Below are 24,326 nucleotides of genomic sequence, written 5' to 3'. Positions count from 1 at the left end.
TGTAGTGGTATGTATTCACAGGTGTGCCCCCACTTCCGTTGTTGTGTGTTGATGTAGTTTAATGTATTCACAGGTGTGCCCCCACTTCCGTTGTTGTGTGTTGATGTAGTGGTATGTATTCACATGTGTACCCCCACTTCCGTTGTTGTGTGTTGATGTAGTGGTATGTATTCACAGGTGTACCCCCACTTCCGTTGTTGTGTGTTGATGTAGTGGTATGTATTCACAGGTGTACCCCCACTTCCGTTGTTGTATGTTGATGTAGTGGTATGTATTCACAGGTGTGCCCCCACTTCCTCTGTTGTGTGTTGATGTAGTGGTATGTATTCACAGGTGTGCCCCCCACTTCCGTTGTTGTTTGTTGATGTAGTGGTATGTATTCACAGGTGTGCCCCCACTTCCATTGTTCCATGCCCCATCAAAAACTCTAAACATGGGGTGTATCTCCAAGATTTTAACTACTAAAAACTAATTTTTTTAGCTAATATCGATATTTTCAGTCATGAAACTTTTGCAGAAGGTAAGATACACTGAATTCACATTCAGGTATAATATTGGAAAAGTAATATTGAATCCACCTGCCCCCTCCTCCCCCACATTAACCCCCTCTGCAAATATATATATACCTTTGCAGCCCTGGCCCTGCAAATATATTTATATACATCCTCCCCCCCCCCCCCCTTATTCAAATCTATATACACCCCATGCAAATTTTCCCATCACCCCCACACAGATGTATATTAGCGGAGGATATGATAAATATTACCCTAACTAAATAAGTACCAAATCTTTCCAAAAAAAATAATGGTGCTTATAATTGTTTTTCTCGTATTCACTCGAATCCGGTGGATAGGAACCGGTTCTCATCCATACGAAAAAACTATGTCTAGCATCGTATTATATCCAGTTTTCTACGAATATAGAAATTTACAATCATAAGATTAAAACCAGTTTTTTTAGCCGGTGCCTCCGGCACCTCGGGGCTAAAAAAACTAGTTTTAATCTTATAATTGTACATTCTATATCCGCGGAAAGCCGTTTATAATACGATACGAGAAATAACTATTATCGCATCGTCTTATAGACAGCTTTCCTCACATATTGAATTTTAAAAAAATACGATTAAAACCAGTTTCGTTAGCTGGTATTAGCTTTATGATTTTCATTTTAATATTTCTAAAAATTGTCTATGATACGATGCTATACATATTTTTTTTAGATAGCTGATCAGAACCGATACAAATCCAGCGGATATTACTTAGTTTCAAAGTCATTATAGAAAACCAATGTCTTTATTCCCTACGCTGGGAAATCCCTATACTCATAAATGTTCAAAACGGCTAAATGGCAACAACTCAATGCAATTCACAAACAAAATTAGAAAGGTTCAATGGTCTCATTATTTAAAGTTTATTAATTTGTTGGCCATTAGGTTTAAATATTCCAACTTCATATTTATTTCCACTGTGTACTTTGCCCACCAACCAAACTTGTTCATTTAAATAAATTTTGCAGATGAAAATATCAATACATGAATACATATGTATATTCAAGATAAATGACGAGAATTTACAGATACCTACCCTGGGCATACATTCATATGGTAAGATCCATGAAGCATCAACTGTCTTAGTATCTAGCTCAACTCATAAGCATGCATACGTCAAAACCAGGGAAATTGGCCGATAAATTGGTGCACATCTCCAAATGATGATACACAATATTACAACTACAGTAAGTTAAAATTTGTGGTTAAAACGTTTTAACCATCAACTTAATGAACCAATCAATCAAAATTCACTAAAGTCCCCAGAGTTATCAAGCCAACAAATAAGAAAACGTATAAAACTTTGGGGACTAGTGTAATAAACAGTCAATGTCCATACCAAGGTTGTGCAATCAAAGGAATGTTGCCTCTATTGTATATAGTACACTTATATATGTATTTATTAGCTGCAGTAGTAAATAGTAATCATTTCATGGATCTTACTGGACAGCTATTGTATATAGTACACTTATATATGTATTTATTAGCTCCAGTAGTAAACAGTAATTATTTCATGGATCTTACTGTACAGATATTGTATATAGTGCACTCATATATGTATTTATTAGCTCCAGTAGTAAACAGTAATTATTTCATGGATCTTACTGGACAGCTATTGTATTTAGTGCACTCATATAAGTATTTATTAGCTCCAGTAGTAAACAGTAATTATTTCATGGATCTAACTGTACAGATATTGTATATAGTGCACTCATATATATATTTATTAGCTCCAGTAGTAAACAGTAATTATTTCATGGATCTTACTGGACAGCTATTGTATTTAGTGCACTCATATATGTATTTATTAGCTGCAGTAGTAAATAGTAATCATTTCATCGATCCTACTGGACAGCTATTGTATATAGTACACTTATATATGTATTTATTAGCTCCAGTAGTAAACAGTAATTATTTCATGGATCTTACTGTACATATATTGTTGTATTTAGTGCACTCATATATGTATTTATTAGCTCCAGTAGTAAACAGTAATTATTTCATGGTTCTTACTGTACAGATATTGTATATAGTGCACTCATATATGTATTTATTAGCTCCAGTAGTAAACAGTAATTATTTCATGTATCTTACTGTACAGATATTGTATATAGTGCACTCATATATGTATTTATTAGGTCCAGTAGTAAACAGTAATTATTTCATGTATCTTACTGTACAGATATTGTATATAGTGCACTCATATATGTATTTATTAGGTCCAGTAGTAAATAGTAACTATTTCATGGATCTTACTGTACAGATATTGTATATAGTGCACTCATATATGTATTTATGTGTATACATTTATATCCATTCAAAATTTGACTTATATGCTTTTATATATTTACTTTAAACCTAAAATTTAAAACGTTTTGTGAATTTAATGAAACAGTGGGTGTATTGGTTGGATGGTTAGGGTGCTCTAAAACAGTCATGGGGGCAGATTGTTTCATATTATTACTGGTGGTTTCGCCCCCTATTTAAAGGGGCAGATATGGGCCTTAAGCCTTAAATCTAAAAGTGAAATAGCCTAAAATCATAACAGGACCTATGTGAAGCTTACCTAAAAAGAGAACCATATCGGCCGTGTAGTTGAGATCTTAAGCTTCAGAGAAATAAACTACATTATATAATAGGACTAGCAGCTACGTCCCTAGCATATAAGGTGGTATTCGAAGAGAAAGACTTAAATCTTAAAACCATATAGCATAAAACCCTATATAGGACCTAAGTAAAGCTTACAAAAATCAAGTTTCTAAGCAAAAAAAAACTAAAATAGAATATATATATATATATATATTTACAATTATAATAAATTTCTTGAAGAATAATAATAATATGGCAAGAATAAATAAATCACATAAATTATAATAATATAAATTTTAGTCTTAAATAGACAGGAATATTTCATCAGAAAATAAAACTTTTTGCCCTTAACTTTTTTTGCCAGCATAATAACTAAATAAAAATGATAGGATGTCTTTACGATTAGTTTATGTTCAAAATAATCGCCCTAACCACTGAACCAGTATGACTCTACTTTACAGGAGTGCTTCTTATATATACCAACAAAGGTTTCTATCTAATCTAGGGAGATGTACCTCCAACATAAAAAAAAATCGTCCCTAAAAAACTCATTCCCATACAATAGTGTACTGAAGAAATTAATAAATTTTGTCCTAATGATGATCATATTACCTGAAAAAAAATTGATGCATGACATTTTTAGATGAAATATACCTATACGAATTTAACCTTTAAAAAAATGTCTTTTTTTTTTAAAAAGCAAAATATAAACTGAGCTATTTTGTTAATATACAACCATTAATAAGCGAATTAGTTCATTTTAACATGTATGAGGAAGGAAGAGGACAATGGACGTTAAATAAATCTTCCAACCAAACATTTTGTATTAGTTTGGTAGCTTAAAATTATAAATTTAAAACAACGACTTTACAGGTTTGAAATACTAAAAGTGAACCTATTCTATATTTATAGAGAAGGCAAATTTACCGTACATTGTCCTATGCCTGACAATAACACAGTATCAAAGTGGCAGGGGCCGTGATTCAGAAAATTAATTTCTTATAAAAACTTTTTTAAAACTTTGATATATTTGTGGTTAAATATTTTGTACTGAAATAAAGAGAAGTGGGTAAGAAGGGGGGAGGAGAAGAAAGGGGGTTGTGTGGAATTTTTGTGGTTTAATATTTTGTCCTGAAACTAAAGAGAAGTGGGTAAGAAAGGGGGGGGGGTGAAGAGGAATTGGGTTGTGGGAAAATTCCACAAAGAATCCTGGTCCCTTGTACCTCCATAGTAGATACAATTTTTTATAACACATTTTTAGGTTTAATTGTATGTTGCATAACGTTTTTATATGTTGCATAGCTTATAATATCTAGAGCAAGACAAATCATTAACATTTCAAATTTTGTCGATGTTTCAATTATTTTTGGAAATATTCAATTTCTTCAAGTTTTCAAAATGATTTAAATTGTTAAATATCTGCCCTGTTCATTTTTGCATAGATATGTATTTTTTTAATAAATGCAAGTGAACATAAAATATGATAGTTATTTATAGCATCGTATTATAGACAATTTTTCGCGTATAAAAAATGAAAAATGATTACAGTAAAACCAGTTTTGTTACCACCAAGGGGCAGAATGGCCGATTCATGTTAGGATTTTTATTTTAATATTCGTGGGAAATTGTCTATAATACGACGTTATACATGACTTTTCAGTATGACTAAGAACCGGTTCTAATCCACCGGATATTAATCGGTTTCTAAGCCATACTTGAAAAATGTTTCTAAGATAGGGAACTTGATTACGCGCTCCAAACTATTTCATGTGAAACAGAATATCACAGGTTCGTCGTTCTGTCAGAGATAAATTTGGTCAGAATTTTCTTAAACTTTCTCCTGTTCTCTGGCGAATCAAACACACTGTTGTTGAGAATTATGCCGGCTAGGAACTGGCGGGTAGAATCCTCGTCTAGTAAGAAATAATTTTCTCTTTTTATTTATATGTTTTATTAAAATTTCTGGTAAACTGGTTTTCAAAAACATTTTGTAAAGTATCAACAATGCTTTGAGTTTAAGAAGTTTATATTGACTGTGTAACATTAAATAATAGACCTATTACCCTATATGATCCATCAAAAACAATAATACGTCCAACTTAAAAAAGATCTTTATATAGAGTAACATATAATCCATTTCAATAATACGAGCGACAAAATTTTAGACTATAAAATTTCCCAAAAACTTGACTTATCCTAAGAAATTCAGCAGATGGTTGAAATGAAAAAAATACTGCCCTTTTGAACCAAAATGTGTTCACGTTCTAATCAATTATATACGCGGATTTTTCATGTGTGGCTTTGTTGCTTTTAGTAGAAAAATCAGGGAGGGAAGGGACAATGGGCTGTTTATTGTCCCCAAAGTTTTATAATAACGTTTTCTAATTCGCTGGCTTCATAACTTTGTGAACTTTTATTGAACTTGGATTAATTGGTTCATTAAGTGTCCAAACATTCAAGAAATAGTTGTAAACTACAGAAGGGGTAATTTTTGTAATGCAAATTGTTTTATCAGCCATTTTCTTATCCCTTTAGATCCCTGGGAAAAAGATAAAATTCTCTTCCTTGATCAGATGTTGGTTTGGAGAAAGTATTGGCCAGATTTCTTTCAGCTGCTACAGGAATCTAAACAAATAAATTCTTTTTCAGTATGGCTTCCAAACCGATTTAAATCTGCTGGATAAGAACCGGTATTGCAACGTATTACAGTCAATTTTTTACGAATATCAAAATAAAATTATAAAAATAAATCCAGTTATGTTAGCCCTTCGACCCCTTGGGTTTAACAAAACTGGTTTCAATCTTATAATTATCATTTAAATATCCCCGGAAAGCTGTCTATAATACGATGCGACAAATGACTATATGTATCTTTGAATTTTAAAATTATGAAATAAAAGTAAAACAAGAGTATATAAAAATAGTCTTATATTCTATTTATTATTTTCATGTTTATGTAATTTATGCAGCTTAAACTATCCTAAAATTTGTATATTTTAAAACTATATACATCAAGCGATTTTACAGGAATACTAAATAACTTTGTGACTTTGCAATTGTATTACATATTATCCAACAGACAAATATACAATATTAATTTAGCTTTTAACAGAAAATTAATCGCTTATGGATTGGAGTAAAAGAAGAGAGGGGGAAGGGGTTAAAAAAACTGTATATCCCTACCCCGACGACCCTGTGCCGACTTATAATATTGTCTTATTCAACCAATAGCGTCAGGAATATTAAAACATCTAAGTCGCTACAAAAGAGCAGAAAGCAATTTGCTGGCAGTAGAAAAAGGTCCCCAATAGGGGGATCCAGGTAGTTGTCTGGGTTATTTATAGATTTATTGCTTATAGCAATAAATTAAATGAAAGTACAGAGCTCGATGGTTTTACCTTAATTTCATTATCTTCATTCTTTTGACCATTTTCATGACCATTCTTGTCGCCAAGATCGTTTTTATGACCATTCTTTTCATTGTCCTCATGCTTATGACCATTACTATCATGATCTTCATTCTTGTGACCATTTGTATCAGATTGGTTCTTGTGACCGCTCTTGTGTCCGTTTTTGTGATGACCATTTGTGCTTTCATCTTCTGTCTTTTCATCATTTTCTTTGCCATTACCATTTTCAGTTGCTTCTTTCTTCCTCTTAAATTTGGGATAACTCACTTTAGCCTAAATAATTTTTATTTTAGATTTCATAGGTGTACCATGTTTAAAGTAAAGGATTAGAGGGAACAAGGGTTAAAAAAATTATGTTCACGGGGTGGAGACCCTGTGCCGACTTTCAATTGGGTCTTTGTATATCAGCCAATAGCGTTGGAAATATTAACACAGCCAAGTCGCTGCAAAAGAGCAGAAAGCAATTTGCCAGCAGACGAAATAAAGTTCCCAACAGTGAGGCCAGATAGTTGTCTGGGTTATGCATCTATACTTATAAATTTATTATACTATGAACAGTTTCAACTATGTAGTGACAAGCCCTGACAATAAAAAAAAGTAAATATCCTAAATCCTAGAAATGTAGGTTACACTAATCGATATACTATCACTTGGATGTTGCAACAAATTTCCATGTAATCTAATAAAGTGAAATTCGCAGAAGGTTAAAATAACGATAACCCTTATCCACCCCCTTTATCCCATCCCTTCCCACCTTACTGAATTAACTATTTAACCAATATATGAGCTTAATGTTATTAACCTGAATTTATGACAATTTTTCCCCAGTCATAATATGCAAGTATATTCTATATCCATTGGTCAAGATAACAATTATTTTACCTGCTGTTTAGAAGTATAAGTAGTTTCTTTGTCATGTTTAATCATGGGATTGTGGGCTGTGCAAGACTTCTGATGCCGTTCCAAAGAAGCAGGCAGAAAAGTTCTAGGCAAAATTGTTTACACAAAATAATAATCTAAAATGCTTGCTTGAATTTTAAATCATTTAAAAAAAACTATACAGAGTGTTCATAAAAAATTGTAATTTCAGGTTTTTGAACCAACCAGAAGTAGTTTGAAAAAGACTGAAAACACATTTTTTAGGAACACCGTGTATTAATAAGAGATCAAGGAATATGTAACTAATTCTCCTTTTTAATTTAGAAGAAACCCACTGTTATTTCTAACAAATGGCGAAGAGAATCCTTAGACAAAAGTAACAGGATCTTTGTGTGTCTGTGTGTACCTAAGGATCTCGATAACCGCTGAACTGATTGATATAGTTCTACTTTACATTGTAGCTTCACATAGGTCCTGGAAAGGTTTATAACATTTTGGGGGGATTTTACAATTACCTTCCCGAGAGAAATCGCTCCTCGAAAAAAATTTCTCCCCCAAAAAAAATTTTTTTTAAAGAAATGGTGGATGGTTTACTACCAATCCCCCCCTCCCTCCATTTTTATTCTTCTTAAAACTAAAATATCAACCCCCCTCCATCTCAAGTGCGAAGTCGCTAGTAAAGGATAAAGGGAAATAAACTTTATCCTGTCAATTGACTTTAGTTAAAAAATTACCTTTTGCAATGTTCGCAGGGCACAAGAGCAACATCATTCCAATCCTTGAGAGCAGCTGCATTGAATTTATTCAGCTCGTCACCTTTAATCTCGCCCTTGATCACCCTTTCAAGATCTACGGGAGCCTGAAAATATATTTGGTTCATTCTATTTTATTAGATGGCTAAGCATAAGAAATTGATGTCCCTATAATTTTAATTTCTTAAACAATTTAGGCAGATAGATAAGAATAAGGATTACAATATCAATAAGTGGCTAAGCAAAAAAAATCATGCATGGTTAAACGGACAAAGTGGGTTATAGAGCAGACGTTTAGGTATCACAAAAAAGAGAGATAATATTTGATTATCAAAAATTAAAAACAATCCCATCTTATTTACAAGTATAAATAGAACAAAATAATATTAGTAAGACCTATCCCTACCCCTAGCTCTATCCTTGAGAAACCTATCCTATCTTATTTACCCGTAAATATAGAAGAAAATAATATCAGTAAGACCTATCCCTACCCCTAGCTCTATCCTTGGGAAACCTATCCTATCTTATTTACCCATAAATATAGAAGAAAATAATCTTACTAAGACCTATCCCTACTCCTAGCTCTATCCTTGAGAAACCTATCCTATCTTATTTACCCATAAATATAGAAGAAAATAATATTAGTAAGACCTATCCCTACCCCTAGTTCCTTGAGAAACCTATCCTATATTATTTACCTATAACTATAGAAGAAAATAATATTAGTAAGACCTATCCCTACCCCTAGTTCCTTGAGAAACCTATCCTATATTATTTACCTATAACTATAGAAGAAAATAATATTAGTAAGACCTATCCCTACCCCTAGGTCTATCCTTGAGAAACCTATCCTATATTATTTACCTATAACTATAGTAGAAAATAATATTAGTAAGACCTATCCCTACCCCTAGCTTTATCCTTGAGAAACCTATCCTGTCTTATTTACCCGTAAATATAGAAGAAAAAATCTTAAAAGGTTTGCATTGTTTGAAGAAAATACAAGAATAAACATATCCATTAGTACTGCCAAACTTTGTCAAATTTGAAACTTGTAAAATAAAAAAATTTGGATGTATATGTTTTAGTCTGTCTGTTGGTTTCTGTATTTAATATCTAGTCACCTGTTTACCACGAGATAAACAAACCGACATCAAGGAATACATGTTATAACATAGCTTTACTACTTACTTTAAACAACAGCCAAATTAATTTTAAAAACTAAATGTTTTAGGTTTCGTGATTTTATCTGTCTTAGGGTTTTTTTTCTTAACAGTAATGAAGACCTTTTTATCTGGCCCCTCATATATTTATTGTGCTTGTTAGTTATACTTATTCCTGATAAAACCTACTTTACTAAATGTTATTCTAAGCAACCACGAAAGTATTTTACACACACACGAAGGACCAACGAACCATCACAGATGTATTGTAGCGTTGCTTCGCTACTAAAACTACTTTACTTGAGGGGATATTCCAAGGTTTGTGCACATTTTAGGTATTGATTTATTTTATACTAGGCATTACATGAATATTTGGATTTTAACATTTATTTATTTCATCATTTGCTTTAGAAGAATATTTTTAATATTTTTTTTTTTTGGTGGAGCAGCTCATAGTGTCTTCAAAAAAAGAGGACAAAGGTTCCAACGCAGAACTATGCTAATTGAAGTCATATTCCCTTCTAAAATGACGTCAATTGGGATAGTTTGGCCAGGTGTTGTAACATTTGTAAACTATAAGCTGTTTTATTTTTTAAAGTTTTTGAAGACTATTTTGTGTTCAATGTTGATTTATGTGTGTCAAATATCATTTTTTTGGTTCAAACTGAATTTTTAGAAAATTACCGAAAAAACTAAATTTTCTATATTTCACATATTTTTTTAATTAAGGTACTCTTTAAATATGATAAACAATTATTTGTTAGAATGAAGGATCTTCACTTATAATTTAATGAATTAATTTAGCTGTACTTTTACTAGCTACTATTTTTAACTAAAGAACACAGTCATCGTTATTTATATAAATTCTTTAGTCCTAGTTTAAAAGCGTTTCATTAAAAATCCTATTGAAACAGCATAAATTACAATGGGTCAATTACAATGTATACTGGCCTATCATTGGTCATTTGTATAGTAAGATGTCATTTTTTATTGGACACTATACGCTGTTTCAAGCCTATTTACATAGACGACACAACTATGATTTTTAAAATTTATATTATGCTGCTAAAATGAACCAACCAGGTGTCTTCTTTCTAAAAGACATCCAATGATATGTTAGAATTTTGACAAGAAAGTATGTGATTGGTTAATTAGAAAATTATCCCTAATTCAGTGAAGAGGGGGGGGGGGGTGAAGTTAAAGATCCCTCCTTAGGTTTTTGCCTCTCATTTTAATTGTATAAAAAGTATAGTTACTTTGAACGCCACACCTTCCACAGAAAAAGCGAATTTTTAAGAGCCACCCCCCCCCCCCCTACCCCATTTATAATTGGCCATAATTATCTTGTTAATAATAAATTTTAGCCTAGTACAAAAGTAAACTCTAAGCAGGAAAAGATTTGGAATGCATTTATTTCAGAATATCAGTTTATTTTTGGATGTGCGAGAAACTGGCAAAACAAGGATAATAGTGGACAAGAGTATCGCAGCTAGAACAAGCCAATTATATTTTTATTAAATTCATCAGTAGGGTCTTTTTGTCAGTCCGTCAGTAACGGGTAGCTCTTTTCATTAAATTAGACATTTTAGAATCGATAACAAACTTTGCATGATGATTCCTATAACAGCAAGGGAAAATTTGGTGTAACTATTTTATCAGTTTTTACCAATAACGAAATTAATTGGGATAAAAATCACGAAACCTATACGTGTTTTTCAGCTGTCGTTGGGGGATAATGCATCGTAAATTTGACGACCTCTCCATTTGCCCCCAAAATATTTTATTTTTGATTTATTTCGCTTATTGGTTATACCTTGTTCTATAATCGTTACCACAAAGAAATTGGAAAAAAAAAATAATTTGTATGACATTTTTTTCTGTCTTTTTTCTGATTGTGTAAATAGTTACCCTCAAATAATCTGACCAACTGTAATACACAGATTACTAGAGTAGGTGCGATACCAGAGAAAGCATTTCTCTGCTATTTGCATCTATTCGCACTCAAAGTAACATTTTAGATTTTTCGTTCTTTCCTTTTTTTCTGCATAGCTTTTCCGCAAATTGATGCTTGTCCATAAATCTATGCTGAACAGCTTTTACGTAAAATTAGGCGTTAAATATATTACTTCTAATACTTTTAATATGTTCTCTTCTTTTTTCCCTTCATTCTCTTTGTCCATTTGTCAACCCATTGTTTTTTTGTGCTTTGCTACTTATGTATGATGTCATCCTTGTTTTCCACATCTCTTTGGTAAATCTGGTGAAATGGAAGTTGTGAGTTCTGACTTACTTTACAATAAGATTTAGACATTTTATGCGTTTAGATATCAAAATATACAGGTTGAATCACTTAAATAGAGGATGTAGGACAAGTAACCAGCCCCTCCCCACAAATTCACTTATCTTAAAAAACTCTCTAGAAACTTACCTTAACCATGTCACCATGTAAACTTTCTTGTTGTTATTGTATCAACATAAAACTAAACTTATAATGTCAATAGAAGTGTCGATTATGTTTCAGTAAAACTCACTTTTATTTAATGTTATAAAGTCGATATTAACAAAGAATATGCATAATACTTTCTAAACTTCATTAGGGTCCTTTCTTGTAAAGACTTTCCACCCGCAAATAGATTAAAGCCAGGACAAATGCCAATGGTTTACTTGAATTTAAGGGAAATTTTGTAGTAGAATATATCCTTTTATGCTCTATATTTATACACAGCAGATATGGCTAAAAATAATACACCTAAAGTAAACGAAATTGTAAGTAGAAAGCAAACAACCAACGACTAATTGGAAGTGAATTAGAACTAACTTAGAAGTGAATTGATTCTCTTTATATTATAAGCAATGACTAAATTTTAGTATATTTGTGGTATCCGCCTAGGATAAATGGCAGACACCAGAGTTCGAAAAGACTACGGCAGTGTGACAGACGTGGACACCTTACTATAGAGAAGCTACGCTTCTCTAACAATCACTAAATAACAAACAGCATCTATTCAGTTGTTCCTTTATTGAAGGTCTAAGAGTTACTAAAGTTATATACAACAAACAATAGCTACACAGATAGGAATAAATAATCATAACATAAAAAGCATTATAATACACATACAATAGTCAGTTTGGGCAATAATGATCCCCCATCCCTGGAAAGGGTGGGGGGGAATTAACAATGCAGCTTAACCATAATAAAGCTTGTCAGATTCAATCATTAATTTTAGGTATAGGGAGGGGGTCGGCAGACCCCTTCCCCAGGACTCGGGGGAGGGCCTGTGGCCCTTCCCCGAACCCCGGTCAGGGGTGCCATAGGCATGGCTCACGGTTGCCGAATACCACAACTCTCCCCTCGGAAGGCTGGGAGAGGGTTTCCCTACCAGACTTCCGACAGTGGTTGAGGCCTTCGGCCCGCTCCTTAGGGCTAAGATATATACAAATGATAATGATTCAATGGAATCCTAGTGGTGAGTTTTTCAGGGCTGATGGGCTCCCAACGTGGGATAGAAGGTAGAGGCTGACTTTGGTTGGACACGTAGCTCGGCGCCGGCAGGTGTCAGGTTGGCGTGGGGCACAGCCGCTACGGGGCCGGTCAGCAGCGGGGCACTCTGGTTGTTGTTGGCAGCGGCTGGGGCACTGGCTGCCAAGTTGACCGTCTGAGCGGCAGCCTGGCCTCCCGAGGGGCCGCGGGGTCTTCCAGAGGGCGGTCCAGGCCTGCCTGGGCGGTCATGCCCGCTATCGGTCGATTGCATGGACACCATTTCCTCGGCGGCTTCCCGGCCAATGGGAATGGCATCCCAGTCTACTGAAAAGTCCCGGGACTTGGCATGGGTGAGCCGGGCTCTGGCCAAGGCCTTCCTGTACAAGGTTGGATGGTACAGGAACACTTGTGACATCGCATTCATGGCGGCCCGTACACCTCCTTGTGCGGCTGCCAGGGAAATAATGGTCAGATCCCCCAGCAGTTTGAGGATCAACAACAGTAAGCACAGTATGGCTGCGCCATCTCCCCACTCGTGAATAGCTTGTCTGAACCCAGCCCAGACATCCAGGGCGGCCTCTCCTTCCTCTGCCAGTCGGTCGATATTGTAGGACACGATCCCATGGTCTCCAGCGGCCGAACAGCTACCTTGCTGAACGCACGAGCCATAGGACAGGCCGGTCAGCATGGCGCTTTTATACGCTGGGAATGCTAGCAGCTGCTGCCAGTCGTTCAACTCAGCCTGTGAATACAAGCCTCCTGAACTAAAGTCATCCAAGGGTTCTGTCAGCAGTTGCTTGGGCGTATCCAGCGGGGGTGGCCTCTTCTTAGGTGCGGGGGTTAGTTCTATCCAGCCTTCCTCCGCGTGCACAGTCAGGGGGTAGGTGGAGGAGCAGGGAATCTTGGTGGCGTGGCCGCTATACACCCGTGTCACGGCGTCTACAAATCCTGTGGGTTCCACTGGTACTTTGTCCCAACATTCCTTGCTTTCACGGACAACGTATTTGTTGCGTTGGCAGGTAAGCTGGAGCAGGACATCTCCCCTCAGTACAGAGAACGTGCTCCCCTGGACACGCACCGGGTGGGCCGGGTCTAGTTGCTGGAGCTTCCAGCAGTTGGCCGCTACTTCTTCTGCCGCTGTGCTTTTCATGCGTGTCTCCAGGGTGAATCTAATGTAACCTGCATGTATCTGGGCCTGCAGGGGGACATCCACATCCCTGGCCGATACTCTGGGCAGCGCTGCCGCGGCCGGGTCAGCTGCCACGAACAATGCTGGGTGGTTGGTGGCATGGGCCTCAAAGTCGCAGTTCACTATTGAGGTGGGGTTGGTCATGTTGATGAAAAACTGGGCTTGATGGTCAACCAGGAACGCATCCATCACTAGGCTAGGCTGGAGGCTGCGGATCAGCCTCAAGGGGCAATCTCTCCCCAGGTGGTCCCACACGTAGGTTGCTTCTCCAGTGATGCAAGACAGCTCAGAATGGGGACATTCTAAGGCCAGGTGGTCAGATTGGGACTCCACCCGTCCATCCTCTACTACGTAGGTCTCTTCCTTGACCAGCAGCCGTCGTTCCTGGAGCACTAATTCATTGCGGTACAGCTGGCCCTCGAAGTGGACGTCCTCCCCTTCACAACCCACCCCCTCGGGGCTGTTGAAGAGGGCGCCCACCATATCGAGGGTGAAGAACAGGGGATGGTTCAGCTGGAACGTCAGTGGCTGGGTCTTGCCTGGCAGCGTGTAGACTCGGTTCCTGGCCAGGTCTCGGCACGTTTCTGGATCGATCTTGGTTGGCCTCATGAGGGTGGGGACCGAGGTCACCTTGAGGTGACCCCATACCCCACACCTGAATGTCCACTGGGACACAGTGAGCTGACAACTGTATCCTGTTGTTTCCCTAATCTTGACTTGTTGCAGGACGTGTACTTCATGGCCCAGGGGCACCTCCTGGTGTAGCGGTTCCGTGCTACACATCTTTTCTTTATTGTAGGCTGTGACGTGGGTGGGGTTGGCGCAGTCCCACCCCACCAGGACGTAGCTGGTTGTAGGCCACACAGGACCATCCACCAGTGTGAGAAGCTACCAGACAGCCATCTACCTCGCGCACGCGGCTGGGGATCTTCGGCTCGGGTCACGGCTGCTTCTCGGGGCTGGACACGGCTGGGCTGCTCCTGGCTAGATACAAATTTCCATTGAGCGTTATCTTTGTGTGTCCGGGGCACCCCGATACCCTCCCCAATGACAGACTGGCAGGCGACTGGCGCTTGCCTGGGTGTCGGCTCCCCTAGCCCCAAGGGGTCCCTTCCCTTGTCCATGGCATGCCTAGTGGCATGGGGCTGAAGTGCGTGTGGCACAGGCTCGCCCTGACTCACGTCCCTCCCCTGCCCTAGGAACTCAGGTGCATGTGGCACAGGCAAGTCCTTATATCCCCAAATTTCAATCTCCCCAGCCTCTGGTGCAGGGGGCACAGGCAAGGTTGGGGTTTTACAATAGTTTGGATACAACACATTTGTTAAATTTAACTTATCCTGGCTCGACTGGAAGTGCTGGGCAGCTGGGTTCCTTCGGCTGGCAGGGGGCGCTGGATGGTGTATAGTTGGGCTCTCCCTACAGGCTGGTGGCGCTGGCTGGCTGGGGGTGACGGGTGTCACCCCTTCCTCTGGGACTGCTGGCTCGTTCCAGGATCCAGGTATCTCGGTGGCGGCGACGGTTGTCGCCCCAGGCACCAGGTTGGAGGCTGGCTCGTTCCAGGATCCAGGTATCTCGGTGGCGGCGACGGTTGTCGCCCCAGGCACCAGGTTGGAGGCGCTGGATAGCACCCCCCAGTCATCGCAGGTGGCGGCGCCGGGTGGCGCCCCATACATCGACTCTGATGCGCTGGCTAGCGCCTCCTGCCTCTCTCGTTCAACGGCCGCCAGGGCCTCCCCGTACGCCGTCTCAGTGACGCTGGGTAGCGCCCCTCCACTCTTGCTGGGTAGGCTCGGTCGAGCAGGCTCCATCATGTTTAGGCTAAAAGGCTGGGGCCTCAGAACTTCTGGCTCGGCGATGTTGTTGGGTTGCACAAACTCCGGCCCCAGGTGGTTGAGACTGAAGCCCAGGCCAACCCGGTTGGGTTCAGCCGCGCCTCCCAGTACGTTGATCCTGGCTGGAACGGTCCCAAACTGCGGCATTCCGTCGGCTCGGCCCGCTGCGTTGGGGGCGGCTGCTTGCTGCGGTGGTGCTGGGGGCGCGCTCCCTTCCATGTGGGCTACTCTGTTGGGCTTTCCTGGGTGAGCACCCTTGTCTGCGGTGCGCCTACGGCCGGCTACCTGGTCCCAGTCGGCTCTGCACTCGGCCGCCGTATGGCCGGCATAGTGGCAACGCTCGCACTTGGCAGGACGGTCACGGCGTGGCTGGGTGCGTCTCTCCTCTAGGCTGACTTCCATAGGCGTCGGGCAGTCTCGAGCTCGGTGGCCTTTCCCTTGGCAGCGGAAACAGCGGCCTGGAACCTTGTCATCTGGAGCGACCTTCCCCATCTGGTGGAGACCCGGAGCCAAGGCGCCAATCTCCATTGGCTCCGACTCGTCGTAAGTGGGCAACTGGATGCTGGCTGATCCCGTGAGCCCGTCAGTGGCGTCCACTAGGCACACACCCTCCTTCAGCTGCTTGGTAATCATTGTGACGGTGAACATGGCTCGCCTCGTGTACTCAGGTACAGAGGCGATCTCATGACTCATCATTTCACGTTTCACATTAGCGTTACGAATGCCACGATTTAATTCATCGACTAATAATTCGAGATCCTCATGGCTGTAGGCGTCCCTATACAAGGCACACTTTGTGGATATGTATGCTTGTATAGGTTCTGTCGAGTGTTGCCTGTAATCCCTGAAGGCTTGCTTCAAAGTCTGGGATTCAAAGGCGGGACGAAATAACATTTCACACTCGGCCTTGACTTGTTCGTATGTCAAGGCTTGGCCTGCCTCGCCAAACAGATGAGAAGCCATTTCCGCCGCTTGCCCTACCAGTGACAGTAAAAGGGCGTTGCGGCGGTTGAGGGTGTCATGGGGCGGCACGCGGTAAGCCGCCCATGACATCTCGAGTCTGCGGATGTGGGAACTCCAGGATTGCTTGGGCGGTCCTCTATACTCCGGCAGGTTACTCAGCATCAGCTTGCGGTACTCGGCTGGAGCCGGCTGGGGGTCATCCTGGAGCCATCCTTGGGCTTGGTCGCCTCCTGGCGCTTGCGGCTGCTCCATCGGGTCAACGGTTCAACGGCGGGACACAAAGTTATAAGGCAATATTATAAATGGTTTGTCACTTGAGGCTTTCTAGCCTAACAGCCAACACTGTTTTATCACTAGGTTGGTAGTTTAGTTACAAAGATATAACTTAGCTGGACTTGTCACTAGTTTTATTCTGAGGGTGTAGAGTAGGCTGGTAGGGGTAGATAGTTGTTGAGGGTCTGAACTGCTGTCAGGAACTGATTGGGTTTTCCTTTATCACACTATAGATAGGAGGGAGAAGCTTGTAATGCTTTATTTTCTAAAAATACCTCTGTTAGATGCTATGGAGTAGCTCCGCTCCTGTGTGTGTGTGTGTGCGTGAAATCTCCTTTCCTTGCAGCGCGCTTACGCACCGTCAAATCCGCGCACACAGGTAAAACGCGCACTTATCCCTCAACTCGCTCTCTCATTGGTACGCTTTGTCCGTTGAATTTTATGATATTTCCCGAACTCCGTTGTGCGACCCGTAAATGGCGCTCTGTTTTCCCGGTCGCTAGCTCCACACCGTGGGCGGACTTAGTCAAGTGTGGGTAGGAGGGGGGAAGCGCGTGAGGGGACGGGGTAAATCCATCCGTTCCCCCTGTGAGGAAGGGGGGAGTGCTGTGGGTTTGAGGTAACTGTGTGATGAGGTAATGGTGCCCTTTCTCCTTAATCCTAGGCTTTATTGTTATGTCACCTTGATTGTATTGTCTTCAATGGAGAGTGGGCCCCTCCCTTTCCTCTGGAATAAGGGGTGTATTTTGTTGTGCTGGAGGCTTGGGTGGTTAGATTGTTTATCAAGGCATTGTTATATTACATCTAGATTCTATTTTTGGCCTTATCACAATACATAACAGATTTGCTTACCAAGCCTGTTCTATTTTTAGTTGTTATCACAATACACAACAAATCCAAGCCTGTTCTATTTTTAGTTTTATCACAATACACAACAGATTGTTTGCCAATCCTTGCTCATAAATCTATTGTTTAACCATCACACTAGGGTGGTAATCCCTGCAATGTGATATAATATCTGCTTTTCTAGATGGGTGGCTGCGCTGTAGCCTCTCAGGATACTTGGAGTTGACGTAGTTTTCTCTGCTTTGGTACACTACACTCGTATGTTGGCTCGCAGCTCGCAGCTATGTGGCGTGTTTCAGCCTATCGGCGGCAGGGAATGTCCCGTCCTGCTAGCGCCGTATATCCGAATCCGGCTGATGGCGGCAGGGAATGTCCCGTCCTGCTAGCGCCGCTGGTTCGGATCCTGCTATCTCTTGCAGTAAATGTTGGCCTATTTTCAGCCGTTTGCACTTATTTGGCCTGTTTCAGCCAGTCCGCAGGCCTGTTTCAGCCCTTTGAGCGCTCAATTCTCCGTTAGATGTCGGCGCTTCTCGCGGTATTCCGTCAAGTTTCGCTGTTTCACTTCCACAACTGCCGGATGCAGAGTTAGACCTTGCTATCCAGGGTGGGTAATTCAGGTTGCTTGTGTCAGTTTTGCCAGTTTCACTGCTGGGAGTACCTTAGCCTCAGCTGCGCGTCTGCTCTACACTTGTGGTTTGCCGTAATCTCACACAGCTGTCACCAAAAGTTGTGGTATCCGCCTAGGATAAATGGCAGACACCAGAGTTCGAAAAGACTACGGCAGTGTGACAGACGTGGACACCTTACTATAGAGAAGCTACGCTTCTCTAACAATCACTAAATAACAAACAGCATCTATTCAGTTGTTCCTTTATTGAAGGTCTAAGAGTTACTAAAGTTATATACAACAAACAATAGCTACACAGATAGGAATAAATAATCATAACATAAAAAGCATTATAATACACATACAATAGTCAGTTTGGGCAATAATGATCCCCCATCCCTGGAAAGGGTGGGGGGGAATTAACAATGCAGCTTAACCATAATAAAGCTTGTCAGATTCAATCATTAATTTTAGGTATAGGGAGGGGGTCGGCAGACCCCTTCCCCAGGACTCGGGGGAGGGCCTGTGGCCCTTCCCCGAACCCCGGTCAGGGGTGCCATAGGCATGGCTCACGGTTGCCGAATACCACATATTACCTGCCATAAAGTCGCCCATAAAATTTATTTTCTGATTGACATTAAAGTAAATCTTCTTACTAATTCTATTTCATGAAGTAGTCATATTTTTTGTCTGTATCTTAAGATTTCGATGACTACCAAACCAATAAAGTTGTCCCTTTTAGGGAAGCTTCGCATAAATGCTAGGGCACAGCTGCTAGTAAATAAAAAAGAAGAAAAATCCGCGAATCTTACTTGTAAACATTTCAGACTGATGGTTTGTTTGACTTAAACGTCCTTGTTTAAAATTCAAATAAAAGTTTTGAGAAACTTTGTTGTATGTCAATAATATTTAGAATTTTCCAACTAAACGTCCTTCCACGTGAAATGTGCCTGTCTTATCCAAGAAATTGGTTACAGAAACAGATACAATTCCAATAATTTTTGTGAAGATCCAGTTTTATTGCACCGATATATTTTTCACTTTTAATTAGTTTCTATAGATATTAGGCAGCCGCCTGTAACCTCACTGAAATCAACCTTTTAAAAGGTTAAAAAAACAGCTGGACGTCTAAATCTGAACAAAATATGGCAATCTCTCTTTTTTTAAAATTCAAAGAAACCAAACGGGTTTAGATTTTTATCTTAGTCGTGGCTGATTTTCGGCTGGCGAGTCCTGATATCGAGACTTAAATATAAGCTTAAAAATTAATACTATATCAAAATTCAACTTTTTAATGGCTACTTAAAACATCTTACAAAATTTTTTATCACTAAAAGCTAGTTGAAGTTGCATTTTTTCAATTTATGGTACAAATTTTTTGGCAGTGACTATAAAAATACTTTTATATCTTCACTAAAATTTGTAAATATTTAACTTGTTCTTTGAAGCCACTCGCCTATCAAACAATGCAAAGTTTAGATAAATTAAAATTTCAATCACAGCCCTTGTCCCTGAATTAATTCAAAGTAAGAAAGGGATTGGTAAAAAATAGGCAACAAATTAGATTTTCTTCGGGAATAAGGCAGAGACGCAGAATCAACTAGCAAAATAAATCTGAAATAAAATTTTGGATGTCAGATAGACACAAACCCCAAAACAGCTGAAGTCACGAAATAATTATGAATTAATTCAGTTGTTTGGTTTTGATTTGAGGTTTTTTAGCTCTTTAATTTTCGTTCTCTCAAACTTGTCCCTATGGCTGGCAATGTCAAACAAATCCCAAATTGTAAAAGTTGCAAAGTTTTTGTGATTGACAAATGTGTGCAAGAAGAAGAACAAAATTTGTGCAGTGGAGTCTATTTAATAGAGCTTTACTAGAGTATACAATGGAAATTTTGTGCAGTGCAGTCTATTTGATAGATTTATACTAGAGTATACAATAGAAATTTGTGCAGTGCAGTCTATTTAATAGAGGTAAACTAGTGTATACACTAGAAATTTGTGCAGTGCAGTCTATTTAATAGAGGTTAGCTAGAGTATACAATAGATTATAAAAACCATGACACTAACGGGTCGGCTTGCTGAACCATATTGCGTCATACTAAAGTCATTAAAAATGGTAACTAATGCTGCTATGTTAGGCGCGTGACATCAATAATAAGAATATTGGGAATGACCTGGCCAATTAAAAGGCGCAACTCATTGCCATGCACAGTTAGGACTTCCAGAATGGGAATGCAATCAAATGGTGGGTTGCCTGATGGGTAAAATTCAGGGGTCATACAAAATTTAGAAAGTAAAACATTGAATGATGATTGGTTCATTTATTAAGTTGAGTGTTCAAACGTTTCAACAACTAATAGTAATCTACAAAAATGGTGTATCATCATTAGGGATGTACATCAATATATCAACCATTGTCTTAACCCTTTTGATCCCTGTAAAATACAGCTTAACCTAATATGTTAAGTTTTTACTTACGACTAGTCTATAATTTTTATCTCTATTGTTTCTGGGCGGGTAAAATACTGTTAAACTGAGATGGATAACAGAGGATAAAAAGATTATAATTTTAAGTAAATGATAAAACGATATATGCGTTTAGCAAAGAAAAAACAATAACTAAAAAAATGTTTAGCTTTAAAATATAGAAAAAAAGAAAAGTTTACCATAAATTGTTGTTATTATAATAAGAAACTTTTAGTTTTTGCTCTGATTGCAAATAATTTATGTTTTCTTGCTATTTTTAACTAAAACTGCATTATATAAGCATCTAAAAAAAGAGAAAAACAACAAATACAAAGCAAGATGAAAATATCATTGTAAAGCTTAGAAAATTAGAGTAAAACACTAGAGGGAGAAATTGTTAATTAACTGTATCTCCCCATAGCATCAACATTGTGCAACCTTTGTATTGGGTCATTGAAAATCAACCAATGGTGTTGCATATATTAACACAGCTAAGTAGCAGAAAATTATTTAGAAGCAGACGAAAAGAGTCGTTGAAATAGGAAGGGAGGTAGTTGTCTGCATATACATCTATACTCCAGATCTGTTCTTAGAAACAAATCAGACTAAATGAGACTGGCAGACAAAGTGACTTATAAAAAAACTGATGACCAACAACTTCTTTTGGGTAAAACTTGATAGATAAAAATTCCAATTTCACCAATTACATCTTTTCAAAAAGATAAAAAAACATCCTGTTGTTTTTCATTAAGGTCTGTAAGTAAATTTTATATGCTTAAAAGCGTAGCAACTCAATGAACATGTATTTCCCAATCATTGTATCTTAAAAGTCCGAAATATTGTAATCAATTTTCCAGTATGGCTGTGAAACCGATTAATATCCGGTGGATTAGAACCGTATATAGCATCGTATTAAAAATAGCTATTTATCGCATCGGATTATAGACAGCTTCAAAAAAATTGCATAAAATGAATTACTTACAATTTCAATTTTAATACCCGCGGAAAGCAGTATATAATACGAAGCGATAAATAACTATTCATTTTATTTTATATTAATAATATATGTATGTATAGTAAAGAATGATAAACTAGCCAACATTTAGACCAAACTTTAAACTTTGAAAATTTATATTTTCGAGTGTCTAGCTTCAGCTTTGTATATGCATTGTTGAGACGGCATCATTAATCTTATCTAAGTATATTTTAAAAACATATTTTCATATCTTTAGAAATTGTACATAGAAACATGCTTACTGTTTTTACAGGGTGGTTCCAGGTTTTATTTTTCATAATGGTTGTTGAAAAGTTTTACTCCTTTTATGATATTTTTTTATAAAAAACGATTTCTGAACCCGAATGTACGGATGACAGACTGATATTACCAAAAAATTAGTTGACCTACGTTGTCGGGAAGGTTTAAGGTTCAAGAAAAAGTGAAACGTTGTTCCTACTGCTGCTATGCCAGATGCAGACATGCCTTTGTCCAAACAGGCGCAACTCATTACCATGCACAGTTAAGATTTCTTGACAAAGATCGTGTTATAAAAGGGTTAGTTTACTAAAGGGCATGTGAAAATATAATAATGCACAGCAATTAAGCAAGATGTGGTTTTGGGAAGCACCAAAATAAGATCTCGTGGTGTATCCCGTCCTCTTAGGTCATCTTCAGGCTACCAGAAAGTTAAGCTTTAAAACTTCCTACCTCTGGAGGGGGACGGCGCTGATTTTTAGGCAGCTTTTTCTGTTCCAACTCCCATTTCTTTATACAATTAGGGATGTGGATGGATATGCTCTTGGTACCAAAATCTCTGCCACAAATATAACATGATACTGGCATTTTATTTACAACCTCTGAAACAAATAACATGGCTGTAAAATTTGTTAAATAGCAAGATTCAATGCATTCATAGAAGCTCTTTATATTAAAAAAAGGGATGCATTTAAAAAATAACTTTTGGCCGAAAAATCCAGAATGACGTTATATTAGAATAATGGACTATTCTAATATAACCTCATGGGGGATACTTTAGTCAAAAGTTTTTTAATTAATCCCTTTTTTATAGGCAATATGAAGAGCTTTGCATTCATAACATGGTATACAAATTAAATTATCAAATAAGTGCTGTTCAATTTTTGGGCGTCGGTTGTCGAATAGTTAATTACATTTTATGTATCTTTTTTTTTTAAATTTTAAACTTTTTTGATAAGTCAATAAGTTTATTTAACGCATAGTTGACTTTGTAATTAAATTGTAGAGTAGCTGCGCTTTAATCTTTGTGACAAAAAATAGTTATTTATCGCAAATTATTATAGACAGCTTTCCGAGAATAATATTGATTTATAAATTTTATTTTAAATTCATGGAAAATTGATTGTAATTCTAAGCTATACATGATTTTTCCATATGATTAAGAACTAGTTTTAATTCACCAGATATTTATCGGTTTCGAAGCCATACTGGAAATACCAATCCATCCAGATAAAAAAACTCAAATAAAATCTGACTTTCCTTTGGATCCAAGTGTTTTAGGTAGGAATTGTATAATTGCACATTTTTTACAAATTGCCAAAATTAAATGTTTCAAATCCGATTTATAAAATTATTTTGTAATAATCATTCAAATTCTTATCAACAGGATATTTTTAAAATTATAAATGAATATAACTTTATAAAAACAAAAGTTGATATCTGAAAGATAATTATTAGTTAGGAATAGTTTGTTATACTTGTTTAACTTAGGAGTATTTTATTGTTATTTTAGTGTTGATTGTATGCCATTTTAAAAAAGAAATTAATCCACTACCTAACATGTATTCTGTGAGGGTTTAATTTAAAATGGTGCCACCAAACATGGACGTCTAAGCTTTTTATTTTTAATGGGTTAAAATGAGAAGTTTCAAGGGTTAGAAGGGGTAATATAATATAAATTTTGAGGGGGTAAACACCCCCTTAACCCCACCCGTGGACGTCTATTTATGCCAACAAGACAGTAAGCATTTAAACTTGACCCTATGCCAAACTTAAAACACTTTTCCAATTATCAAATATTGTAACAATATTCTGTAGACATAACAATAGCACACAAATATAATAGGGATAAATCTAACAGGGTTCTTAAGAGATAAGACAATGGCCGATAAATTAATGTACATATAATTACCCCTTTTGTAGATTACAATAAGTGGTTAAAACATTTGGACACTCAACTTAATAAACCAACCAATTAAAATTCAATAAAAGTCTACAAAGTTGTTAAGCCAACGAATATGAAAACGTTAATCTTAAAACTTTGGGGTCTAGTGTAACAAACTACCTAATGTCC

At 38.0% G+C, this 24,326-nt stretch overlaps 1 protein-coding gene across 1 annotated transcript; it reads right to left on the bottom strand.

The window, feature by feature from the left end:
• Positions 1–4,783: 4,783 nt before the first annotated feature.
• LOC145312034 (uncharacterized) lies at positions 4,784–22,855 on the bottom strand. Its single transcript, XM_080151136.1, has 6 exons — positions 22,706–22,855; positions 8,160–8,284; positions 7,429–7,531; positions 6,535–6,819; positions 5,703–5,761; positions 4,784–5,051 (listed from the first exon to the last, which is right to left on the bottom strand). Exons 1-6 carry the CDS (start codon positions 22,838–22,840, stop codon positions 4,919–4,921), a joined length of 840 nt encoding a protein of 279 aa, XP_080007262.1. The 5' UTR covers positions 22,841–22,855; the 3' UTR covers positions 4,784–4,918.
• Positions 22,856–24,326: the final 1,471 nt, after the last annotated feature.

Source organism: Acartia tonsa, chromosome 2 (assembly GCF_053477335.1).
Source record: "Acartia tonsa isolate MP-2025a chromosome 2, ASM5347733v1, whole genome shotgun sequence".
NCBI lineage: Eukaryota > Metazoa > Arthropoda > Copepoda > Calanoida > Acartiidae > Acartia > Acartia tonsa.
The sequence above is the reverse complement of the archived record's forward strand: the minus strand, read 5'-3'. Positions and strand labels throughout refer to the sequence as shown.

What these genes read in the sequence shown, in the direction of transcription:
- LOC145312034 (XM_080151136.1), bottom strand. Translation starts at nt 22,840, where the DNA reads ATGCCAGTATCATGTTATATTTGTGGCAGAGATTTTGGTACCAAGAGC. An exon ending in AGCGCCGTCCCCCTCCAGAG is followed by an intron (nt 8,285 to 22,705) that starts GTAGGAAGTTTT and finishes ATATATTTTCAG; the next exon opens with GCTCCCGTAGATCTTGAAAG. An exon ending in CTTATACTTCTAAACAGCAG is followed by an intron (nt 6,820 to 7,428) that starts GTAAAATAATTG and finishes AAAATTATTTAG; the next exon opens with GCTAAAGTGAGTTATCCCAA.